Genomic DNA, 12,269 nt, shown 5'->3' with positions numbered 1-12,269 from the left:
TTCTATAACTGGCTCCTTTCGTCTCGTCTATATAGTCTATGAAGACTCCCACCTAATTTTGTCTCTCTTTCTCTTCTCTTCGTAGTTAACATAATTACCTCTTTGCTGCTGTTGTTGATTCCTTTGTCTGGCAGCACGACTACGCCGTGATTCATAACCCAAGCCACAATATTCCAATATTAACCATAAAATAAACTAAAAAAATATAAATTTTCATATCAACATAATGCATATTGAATAAGGGATTAAAACTCAATTTAATTACCCGTATTAATAAAAACACCACCGGCATACCGAGGAATATGACGAAAAAGAATACTATATATAATGCGAGTAGATTCATTTTGAATTGAAGTTACAATTTTTTATTTTGTTTTTCACAGATTTTTGTATTTTTTATGATTTCGTTTTTTAATTTTTCTTTTTTTCGAATTCCCGAAATTCGGTCTGAGAAAAGAACCGTTTATGTTTACAAGTCAAACGACATAATTTTTATATTTTGTCTATGTTTAAACTTTTGTCGATGTTTTGAAAGCGTCATTCCAATGGATTTAGCAACAAACGAATTTTTTATCACTGAGGCTCTTTTCAGTGGCTACCTTCAAAGATAAGATTATAAAGGAATGAAACGAGTGAAATGTGTGTTAGTGTCATTCGGGGCGAAATGAATGTGCCCTACTCGAGGTAGAGGAGGTAAATCACGGAAACTTCATTTATTTTAATCATTTCCTTTAAACTATTATGTGCTGCAATGGAAAGGACTTAGGATGGTTGTTTTAAGTTCATATGGAATGTTAAGCCGCATAAACTACCATCGCATTGTATTTCTTAAAATATAAAAAATTTTACCAAAAAAAAACGGGCATGTTGATTATGATATGTGTACCTATGTAGGGTATTTAATAAATAAAATACTATTTACTATAAGATCACTCCCAACTGCTATCGAACACTTACATTTCGATTTTAGTTCATAATGTAACTGAAACGTTTAGTAAGATTAATTCTAAAATGTATTACATACCACTGTCTTCAGAAGCTTCTGAATTACCACCGTTACCCGTACATTGCCATGCTCTCAACAAGGCCGCCACGGAATGTGGTCTATAAGGCGGGTTGCGACATAATTTCTCCAAGGTATTACTGCGAACATAACAGCAGAAACAGATGATGGGCATAAGCATGAAGAGGAATAGAAATCCTGCCACATAATAAACCAAATCATTCATTTTCTGTGTATGTCTTCGTCAGGGATATTTGAAAGATGTTCTTCTTTCGTTCCTTCCTTTCTTCCTTTTTATTTGTGCCTGTGTTCTTGTTTGTTTATTTAAGATTATTTAGCTACCCCTTTCAAATTGTTGCCAATATCGTACTAATAGTAATTTTCGATTTGTTTGCTCATTGGATTTTTCTCTCATATGTTTTTATTATTTGCTGTTTTAGTTGTTGCTGTTATTTTATTGTTTTCATTTTTAATGCTATATTGTCGGTGTCCAGTGAAAAAAGAGAAAAGAGCAAAACTTTCTTAACAAAATCGAATACATTGGCAAAAGATAAGAGTAACTGCGTGGGGTAGTGTGGCGGTAGTATGGTTTTGCCGGACTTTGTTGTATTGCCATGTTTTGTTTATCTTCGTAGAGAAAGACACGGCCAACAACAGATAGACAAAGAGAAACGTAGAGAGAAATCATTTAAAAACTTGTTATGTCGTTATTACTGCCAGTGTTAGATAAGATTATACGAGTATACTCGTACTAACTGCTAATACTCAAACTAATTTCAAGAGACCTATGCATGTTCATTCACATTCTCTGGAGAGATATGACGATACCATAATGTGGGTCGAGGTAGTACACTATTATTGTATACAACGCCATCTATCACAGTTATATCCAAAACACTCATTTTCAAAAACAAGAGAGAGAGGGAGGGAGGGAGGGAGAGGGAGAAATAATTCATATTACATCTTTGAATCAACTCTTTAGCACTTCTACTTGAGGTTGTTCATAAAGACATCCACTTCAGACCTTCTGTAGACTTCTTTCAGCTCGAAACTTCCACTAGACTAGCTTAATCTATATATATAAAAGAGCAGTGAGGTGAGGTATTCACTGACTGACTGACTGACTGATTCATCAGCGCCCAGACGAAACAGCTGAAGCTAGAAAGTTGAAATTTTGGGTGTAGGTTGCTGTTGGTGTGTAGGGGTGAGATAAGGCTGTGTTTTTGGAAATTCGACCTAGAAGTGTACGAAAAGTACTAAAAGGTACTAAATATGGTACCCTTTGTATTAGGCAAACGGTAATAGCTAGAATTCTGAAATTTGGAATGAGGGTCACTGATGGAGAGTTAGAAAGATGTACCAAAGGGTTATTGGAAATTCGAATTATAAGTGTACGAAAAGTACTAATATTTACAAAATTTAGTACCAATTGTATATTTTGAACGGATATAGCTAGAACCATGGAATTTGGTATGGAAATCAAGGTTGGGAAGTGGTGTTGATGTAATTAAATGGTTTTGGAAAATCGTACTAATGTGTACGAAAAGTACTAAATGGTACAAAATTAAGTACAACTTGGATTTGGGTGAATGGTACTAAATTTAGTACAATTAGAAATTGGGTGAACGGATTGAGTTGGAATCCCGAAATTTGGAATGAGGGTCACTGATGAAAAGTAACTATGAAAGGTTTTTGGAAATTCGAACTATAAGTGCACGAAAAGTGCTAAATGGTACCAAATTTAGTACAATTTGGATTTGGGTGAACGGATAGAGCTGGAATCCTGAAATTTTGAATGAGGGCCACTGATGAAGAGTAACAATGAAAGGGTTTTGGAAATTCGAACTATAAGGGTACGAAAAGTACGAAATGGTACTAAATTTAGTACAATTTGAATTTGGGTGAACGGATTGGGTTGGAATCCTGAAATATGGAAAGAGGGTCACTAATGGAAAGTAACAAAGAAAAGTTTTTGGAAATTCGAACTATATGTGTACGAACAAGTAAAAAAGTATCAGTCGGCTTTGCCGACAGAGATATACCCTCAGCCTGTGTATATTGAACAATTTTTTCCCAAAATACGTATGTATTTAGGAGGTTTTAACAATTTTAGGCGTTTGAAGCGACAAAAATGTTTAGGATTAAATATCAAAAGTTTTGCGGAGGAGATACTAAAAGGAATGGATCGACATTGACCGTTATGGAAGTGGATCTCCAGCCACAACATATGGTGCCATAGGGGGTTTTTTACACTATTCGGGCTGTTTGCTCAAGAAGTATGGACTTGCCCCTAAAAAACTTTAACCATCGTAATTGAGGTAGCGAATGAAAGTTGCTTCAACAAAAATCAAAGTGATTCGATATCAGGCCTTAAAGTGAACTTATCCGAAATTTTGTGTGGGAGGTACCGGATGGAGTGGACAAATATAGTCCATATTTTAACCTGATCTATATCTGGTAGATATATTAGGATGTGTAAAGTATAGACCAATTCGGCCACTCCCTTCAAGAGTTACTGTACGAACAATTTTTCCGAACATTTTTGAACTTTTGTGGGGGAGGTACCCGAAGGAGTGGACCGATATGGCTTATCTTCAAACTTAAACGATGTTTGGACAAAATATTACTAAGGCCATATTTTGGACCGAATCGGCAGATCCGTACCAGAGTTATTTTGCGCTCCAACCACTTCACACGGTGTCATAGGGGTTTTTTGCAACTTTCATGCTATTTTCTCAGGAAGTATGGACTTGCCCCTGATGAAACTTGTACTGTCGTATGGAGGGCAGTGAATACAAGCTGCTAAAACAAAAATCAAAGCGATTCGAGAGATGGCCCTAAACTGAACTTTTCCGAAATTTTGTGTGGGAGGTACCCGAAGGAGTGGACCTATTGATACCATATTGAAGCTTCATATTACTCTGATAGAAAGTTTACGCTATACAAAGTATGATCCAAATCGGTCACTCCCTTCAAAAGTTATCGTGCGCACAAACTTTCCGAACATTTTCGAACTGTTGTGGGGGAGGTACCGGAAGGAGTGGACCGATGTAACTCATCTTCGAACTTAAACTAAGTTTGGACAAAATATTACGAAAGCCAAAGCGAATTTGAACCGAATCGTTTCATCCGTTCGAGAGTTATCGTGCGCTCCAGCCAGCAGGGCAGACAGACAGACAGACGGACGGACATGGCTAGATCGACTCCAAATTGTCTGAAACACATTTGGTCCAAACATACTTGGGGTCTAAAACCATTATTTTGATGAGGCACATTTTCATCGTATCAAAGTGTATATACCCTCCTTAGCCTAAAGGCTGAGGGTATAAAAATAATAAATGGTATTAAATTTAGTACAAATTGGATTTGGATGAACAGATGGAGCTGGTATCCCGAAATTTGGAATGAGGGTTACTGATGAAAAGTAACAATGAAAGGTTTTTGGAAATTCGAACTATAAGTGCACGAAAAGTAATAAATGGTACTAATTTTAGTACAATTTGGATTTGGGTGAACGGATAGAGCTGGAATCCTAAATTTTGAATGAGGGCCACTGATGAAGAGTAACAATGAAAGGGTTTTGGAAATTCGAACTATAAGGGTACGAAAAGTACGAAATGGTACTAAATTTAGTACAATTTTACTTTGGGTGAACGGATTGAGTTGGAATCCTGAAATTTGGAATGACGTTTACTAATGGAAAGTAACAAAAAAAAGTTTTTGGAAATTCGAACTATAAGTGCACGAAAAATAATAAATGATACTAAATTTAGTACAATTTGGATTTGGGTGAACAGATACAGATGGAATCCCGAAATTTGGAATGAGGATTACTGATGAAAAGTAACAATGAAAGGTTTTTGGAAATTCGAACTATAAGGGTACGAAATGGTACTAAATTTAGTACAGTTAGAAATTGGGTGAACGGATTGAGTTGGAATCCTGAAATTTGGAATGAGGGTCACAAATGGAAAGTAACAAAGAAAAGTTTTTGGAAATTCTAACTATAAGTACACGAAACGTACTAAATGTAGTACACTTTGGATTTGGGTGAACGGATAGAACTGGAATCCTGAAATTTGGAATTAAGATTACTGTTGGAATCTAGAATTGAGATATCGAGGTAGCTTTGGAAAATCGTACTAATGTGCACGAAGCAGTGCTAAATGGTATTAAATTCGATACAATTTGTATTTGCGTGAACAGGTTACTGTTGGAGTGTAGGATTGAGGTAGTTTTGGAAATGCGTACTTATGGAAAAGCGCTAAATTGAACTACATTGCTGATATATGAAAGTAGTTATTGGAAAGTCGTGTACGAAAAGTGCTAAGTGGTACAAAATTTGGTACATTTTGGTATTTGCTATATGGTACAGAATTTTGTTCAATTTGTGATTTTGTAAAGGGGTGGAACTGGAATTTTGAAATTCGGTATTAGATTAGAAATTGGTGTGTAGAGAGGAGGTAGAAAGGAGGTTTTGAAAATGCTTACTTATTTATACAAAAAGTACTAAATAGTATTATAATTGGTTTCAGAGGAACAGATAAAGCTGGAAAAGTGAATTGCGGTTGGTATTTATGTTGAATATTAGACGTAATTTTTGAAACGTTTACCTACATATGTGTACGAAAAGTTTGGTAACATGTTGGTACCAAAACCATTTTGGTATTGTGTAAACGGTGAAAGTGAAAAATACATACTATAGGGGAACGAAAAGTACTAAACGGTACTAAATATGGGTTGGGTGTAGGAACAAAGCTTGGATTATATAATTTGGACAAAAAACTACGAAATGGAAAAATATTTGTTAAGAAGATCATTCTGATATTTGAGATAAAGTTCGAAGTTTGAAAAATTGTACTGAATATTGTTCTAATGTACTGGAAGTATGTAGTTAAACATGAAGTATTTTTTCTTTTTTTGTTTTTTTATGTTAATTTGAAAACGTGGTTCAATGCGACAATTTTGATAACTAGAAGGTTACTATCCCCTGATAATAAAAAGGCTTAAATTGAAATGCATCAAAAAATGTACCGTTATATACGGTTAACATACCCGTGCACATTAAGTAAAATTTTTTGTAAAATAGTTTTTTTCTAACCTTTCATGCCATAAATTCCGAATTTCGGTCGGAAAATGTGCATAAAATCTTCAAAATAATCTAAGTCTTCAAAATATCTCTTCTAATAAAAGTGGATTGAAGTAGACATTTTTTATATGAAACTTTTGTATCCCCTGAGTATACAAGGTCCAAATTTAAAGAAAATTTGGCAATATAGATTTGTTCTATTTTTAAAATACACTAAGTCGAGGGGTACTGTTATATGGTTATATACGAATTTTTGTGGCCATTTTGAATCCCGAAAATTAGGTTCGTAGAATTTTCGGCATTCGTGGAATTTTCGCGTTCTTGGCGAAACACCTGAAGCTAGAACCTTGAATTGTTGTGAAAGGGTGAGATAAAGTTTAGTGTTTGGAAACTCGAACTGGGAGGGAATGCTGTGTTAGTGAAGGGGTAAAACCAGAAGTCAAGTCTGAAATTAGCATTATGAGTAGCTGTTGGTGTATGTCTGTGATATCAGGTCGTAGTTTTGGTAATTCGAAATAAAAAATATAGTAGGGGTGCGATACGGCAGATATTTTTTTTGGAAATTCTAACTACAGTATTAAAAGGAATTAAATCAATTAAATGTTGATATTAAAAATAGGTTTTAGTACAACAGAATCGCCAGTGCTCACCTCTTCCATATTAAATATTGATCATATATATTTCATTCCCTTTTCGCATACGAAGTAGCGGGCATTTGCTAGTTGATTATAAAAGACTTCTTCTGCTCTCAGTCTATAAAGACTCCCTTCAGCTCGTCTATAAATACTTCCTTCAGCTCGTCTATGAATAGTCCCTTCAGACTCACGTCACCTCGTCTATGAGGACTTCCTTCAGCTCGTCTATAAGGACTCCCTTCAGCTCGTCTATAAGGACTCACTTCAGCTTGTCTATAAGGACTCCCTTTAGCTCGTCTATTAAGACTCCCTTCACCTCGTCTATAAATACTCCCTTAAGTTCGTCAGATGACTCCCTTCAGCTCGTCAGATGACTATAAAGACTCCCTTCTGTTCGTCTATAAAGACTCCCTTCAGGTCGTCAGATGACTATAAAGACTCTCTTCAGGTCGTCTAATGACTCCTTTCAGCTATAAATACTTCCTTCAGCTCGTCTATAAAGACTCCCTTCAGCTCGTCTATAAAGTCCCACTTCTGCTCGTTAATGAAGACTCCCTTCAGCTCGTCTATAAAGACCCCCTTCAGCTCGTCTATAAAGACTCCCTTCTGCTCGTTTATAAAGACTCCCTTCAGCTCGTTTATAAAGACTCCCTTCAGCTCGTCTATAATGACTCCCTTCAGCTCGTTTATAAAGACTCCCTTCAGCTCGTCTATAAAGACTCCCTTCAGCTCGTCTATAAAGACTCCCTTCAGCTCGTCTAATGACTCCCTTCAGCTCATCTACAAAGACTCCCTTTAGCTCGTCTATAAAGACTCCCTTCAGCTCGTCTATAAAGACTCCCTTTAGCTCGTCTATAAAGACTCCCTTCAGCTCGTCTATAAAGACTCCCTTCAGCTCGTCTATAAAGACTCCCTCCAACTCGTCTATAAAGACTCCCTTCAGCACGTCTATAAAGACTCCCTTCAGCTCGTCTATAAAGACTCCCTTCAGCACGTCTATAAAGACTCCCTACAGCTCGTCTATAAAGACTCTCTTCAGCACGTCTATAAAGACTCCCTTCAGCTCGTCTATAAAGACTACCTTCAGCTCGTCTATAAAGACTCCCTTCAGGTCGTCTAATGTCTACCTTCAGCTCGTCTAAAGACTCCCTTCAGCTCGTCTATAAAGACTCTCTTCAGGTCGTCTAATGACTCTCTTCAGGTCGTCTATAAATACCTCCTTCAGCTGGTTTATAAAGACTCCTTACAACTCGTCTATAAAGACTCCCTTCAACTCGTCTATGAAGACTCCCTTCAGCTCTTCTATAAAGAATCCCATCAGCTCGTCTATAAATATTCCCTTCAGCTCGTCTAAAGACTCTCTTCAGCTCGTCTATAAAGACTCCCTTCAGCTCGTCTCTAAAGACTCCCTTCAGATCGTCTATAAAGACTCCCTTCAGCTCGTTATAAAGACTCCCTTCAGCTCTTCTATAAAGACTCCCTTCAACTCGTCTGATGACTCCGTTCAGCTCGTTTAAAGACTCCCTTCAGCTCGTTTATAAAGACTCCATTCAGCTCGTTTATAAAGACTCCCTTCAGCTCGTTTATAAAGCTCTTCTTATGACTCCCTTCAACTCGTCTATAAAGACTTCCTTCAGCTCGTCTATAAAGACTCCCCTCAGCTCGTCTATAAAGAGCCCCTTCAGCTCGTCTATAAATACTCCCTTCAGCTCGTCTATAAAGACTCCCTTAAGTTCGTCGGATGACTCCCTTCAGCTCATCTATAAAGACTCCCTGCTGCTCGCCTATAAAGACTACCTTCCGCTCTTCTATAACGACCCCCTTCAGCTCGTCTATAAAGACTCCCTTCAGCTTGTCTATAAAGACTCCCTTCAGCTTGTCTATAAAGACTCCCTTCAGCTTGTCTATAAAGACTCCCTACAGCTCGTCTATAAAGACTCCCTTCAGCTCGTCTCTAAAGACTCCCTTCAGATCGTCTATAAAGACTCCCTTCAGATCGTTATAAAAACTCCCTTCAGCTCGTCTGATGACTCCCTTCAGCTCGTTTAAAGACTCCCTTCAGCTCGTTTATAAAGACTCCCTTCAGCTCGTTTATAAAGCTCTTCTTATGACTCCCTTCAACTCGTCTATAAAGACTTCCTTCAGTTCGTCTATAAAGACTCCCCTCAGCTCGTCTATAAAGAGCCCCTTCAGCTCGTCTATAAATACTCCCTTCAGCTCGTCTATAAAGACTCCCTTAAGTTCGTCGGATGACTCCCTTCAGCTCATCTATAAAGACTCCCTGCTGCTCGCCTATAAAGACTACCTTACGCTCTTCTATAAGGACCCCCTTCAGCTCGTCTATAAAGACTCCCTTCAGCTTGTCTATAAAGACTCCCTTCAGCTTGTCTATAAAGACTCCCTTCAGCTTGTCTATAAAGACTCCCTACAGCTCGTCTATAAAGACTCCCTTCAGCTCGTCTCTAAAGACTCCCTTCAGATCGTCTATAAAGACTCCCTTCAGATCGTCTATAAAGACTCCCTTCAGATAGTTATAAAGACTCCCTTCAGCTCTTCTATAAAGACTCCCTTCAGCTCGTCTGATGACTCCCTTCAGCTCGTTTAAAGACTCCCTTCAGCTCGTTTATAAAGCTCTTCTTATGACTCCCTTCAACTCGTCTATAAAGACTTCCTTCAGCTCGTCTATAAAGACTCCCCTCAGCTCGTCTATAAAGAGCCCTTTCAGCTCGTCTATAAATACTCCCTTCAGCTCGTCTATAAAGACTCCCTTAAGTTCGTCGGATGACTCCCTTCAGCTCATCTATAAAGACTCCCTGCTGCTCGCCTATAAAGACTACCTTCCGCTCTTCTATAACGACCCCCTTCAGCTCGTCTATAAAGACTCCCTTCAGCTTGTCTATAAAAACTCCCTTCAGCTTGTCTATAAAGACTCCCTTCAGCTCGTCTATAAGGACTACCTGCCGCTCTTCTATAAAGACTCCCTTCAGCTCGTCTATAAAGACTTCGTTCAGCACGTCTATAAAGACTCCCTTCAGCACATCTATAAAGACTCCCTTCAGCTCGTCTATAAGGACTACCTTCCGCTCTTCTATAAAGACTCCCTTCAGCTCGTCTATAAAGACTTCCTTCAGCTCGTCTATAAAGACTACCTTCCACTCTTCTATAAAGACTCCTTTCAGCTCGTCTATTAAGACTCCCTTCAGCTCGTCTATAAAGACTATCTTCAGCACGTCTATTAAGATTCCCTTCTATAAAGACTCTCTTCAAAAGACTCCCTTCAGCTCGTCTATAAAGACTTCCTTCAGCACGTCTATAAAGACTCCCTTCAGCTCGTCTATAAGGACTACCTTCCGCTCTTCTATAAAGACTCCCTTCAGCTCGTCTATAAAGACTTCCTTCAGGTCGTCTATAAAGACTACCTTCCACTCTTCTATAAAGACTCCTTTCAGCTCGTCTATAAAGACTACCTTCCACTCTTCTATAAAGACTCCTTTCAGCTCGTCTATTAAGACTCCTTCAGCTCGTCTATAAAGACTCCCTTCAGCTCGCCTATAAAGACTCTCTTCAGCTCGTCTACAAAGACTTCCTTCAGCTCGTCTATAAAGACTCCCTTCAGCTCGTCTATAAAGACTCCCTTCAGCTCGTCTATAAAGACTCCCTTCAGCTCGTCTATAAAGACTCCCTTCAACTCGTTTATAAAGACTTCCTTCAGCTCGTCTATAAAGACTCTCTTCAGCTCGTCTATTAAGACTCCCTTCTATAAAGACTCTCTTCAAAAGACTCCCTTCAGCTCGTCTATAAAGACTCCCTTCAGCTCGTCTATAAAGACTTCCTTCAGCTCGTCTATAAAGACTTCCTTCTGCTCGTCTATAAAGACTCCCTTCAGCTCGTCTATAAAGACTCCCTTCAGCTGGTCTACTCCCTTCAGCTCGTCTATAAAGACTTCCTTCAGCTCGTCTATAAAGACTCTCTTCAGCACGTCTATAAAGACTCCCTTCAGCACATCTATAAAGACTCCCTTCAGCTCGTCTATAAGGACTACCTTCCGCTCTTCTATAAAGACTACCTTCAGGTCGTCTAATGACTCCCTTTAGTTCGTCATATGACTCCCTCCAGGTCGTCTAATGACTCCCTTCAGCTCGTCTATAAAGACTCCCTTCAGCTCGTCTATAAAGACTTCCTTCAGTTCGTCTATAAAGACTCCCTTCAGCTCGTCTATAAAGACCCCCTTCAGCTCGTCTATAAAGACTACCTTCAGCTCGTTTATAAAGACTCCCTTCAGCTCGTCTATAAAGACTCCCTTCAGCTCGTCTATTAAGACTCCCTTCAGCCCGTATATACAGATTCCCTTCAGCTCGTCTAATGACTGCCTTCAGCTCGTCTACTGACCCCCTTCAGCTCGTCCATAAATATTCCCCTCAGCTTGTCTCATTACTCCCTTCAGCTAGTCAATAAAGACTCACTTCAGTTCGTCTATAAAGACTCCCTTCAAATCGTCTATAAAGGCTCCCTTCCCTGGTTTATAAAGACTCTCTTTCCTGGTTTATAAAGACTCCCTACAACTCGTCTATAAAGACTCTCTTCAGCTCGTCTATAATGACTCCCTTCAGCTTGCCTTGGTAGACTCGCCGAAATGATTCTACTTTAGACGCGCCGAACGAATATTCGAACAGACTTTAAACTGCACTTAAAGAGATACAGTGAACATTTGTGAGGGAGGTACCCTAAGAAGTGGACCGATATGACCCATTTTCCAACTGTAACTAATTTTGGAATAAATATTATGAGATATGAAGCTTGGATAAAATCGTTTTCTGCAAACAAATCAAAGCGATTCGAGAGCAGGACTTAAACTTCATTTTTTTCCAAATTTTGTGGGGGCGGTACCCCAAGGAGTGGACCGATAAGTACATATGCGAACTGGTATAAATTTTGCGATATTTAAACTGAAGTTCAAGAGCTCCTCTCGCATCGTTTTGATTCTTTTTTCAGTAGGTTGTTCTAGCCTCATTTACAACGGTAGATTTTTTCGGAGTAAGTCAATAAAGTTCCAAAACCCAGCCGGCACGTACTAAAATTTTCAAAAATTTTTCCTTCTAAAAGAAGGATTCTTTAAAGTGGTCGAACACTTGCCGACAAAGTACGAGTAGACGTTTGCCTCGTCCGCAGTCTCTGTACCTAGTTAGCCACGATTCGATCCTGCGATGAACAAGATCCCTGCGCTTAGCACGCTCCAGAATACCAGCAAGTTCCTAGCTATTAGCAAGTTCCCTGCTCTTAGCACGTTTCAAGCTCATAGTAAGCTAAACGCTCTTAGCCAGCTGCCACTAACACTGCGTGTTGCCAGGGGCCATTTGACATTTTTTTTTTGGAAGTTTGACAGTTTTTAGCCTAAACGGACCGTGGGCGTCTTCCAAGGCGAGCCAAATTCAACGAAAGTTGTTCATTGAAGAAGCACTTCGAAGCAAACGGTCGCCTGTTTCTTTTGCTAAAGTGACCATGTAGCAACTATACGGTTTGAGGAACGTAGGACGGTGCACTC

At 38.9% G+C, this 12,269-nt stretch overlaps 1 protein-coding gene across 5 annotated transcripts in view; it reads right to left on the bottom strand.

Moving 5' to 3' along the window:
- Positions 1 to 12,269, bottom strand: part of LOC141405144 (uncharacterized) — a 136,414-nt gene that overhangs the window by 65,691 nt on the left and 58,454 nt on the right. Inside the window, exon 1 of one of the 5 annotated variants that reach the window (XM_073989170.1) lies at positions 1,025 to 1,392. The exons of the other annotated variants lie outside the window; for them this stretch is intronic. Coding sequence (XP_073845271.1) covers positions 1,025 to 1,229 — 205 coding nt within the window. The 5' untranslated portion in view covers positions 1,230 to 1,392. Of the gene's footprint in view, positions 1 to 1,024; positions 1,393 to 12,269 lie in introns of those variants that run through there. 5 annotated transcript variants of the gene reach the window in all.

Source organism: Musca autumnalis, unplaced genomic scaffold, assembly GCF_047663935.1.
Source record: "Musca autumnalis isolate F117 unplaced genomic scaffold, ASM4766393v1 scaffold_5, whole genome shotgun sequence".
NCBI lineage: Eukaryota > Metazoa > Arthropoda > Insecta > Diptera > Muscidae > Musca > Musca autumnalis.
The sequence above is the reverse complement of the archived record's forward strand: the minus strand, read 5'-3'. Positions and strand labels throughout refer to the sequence as shown.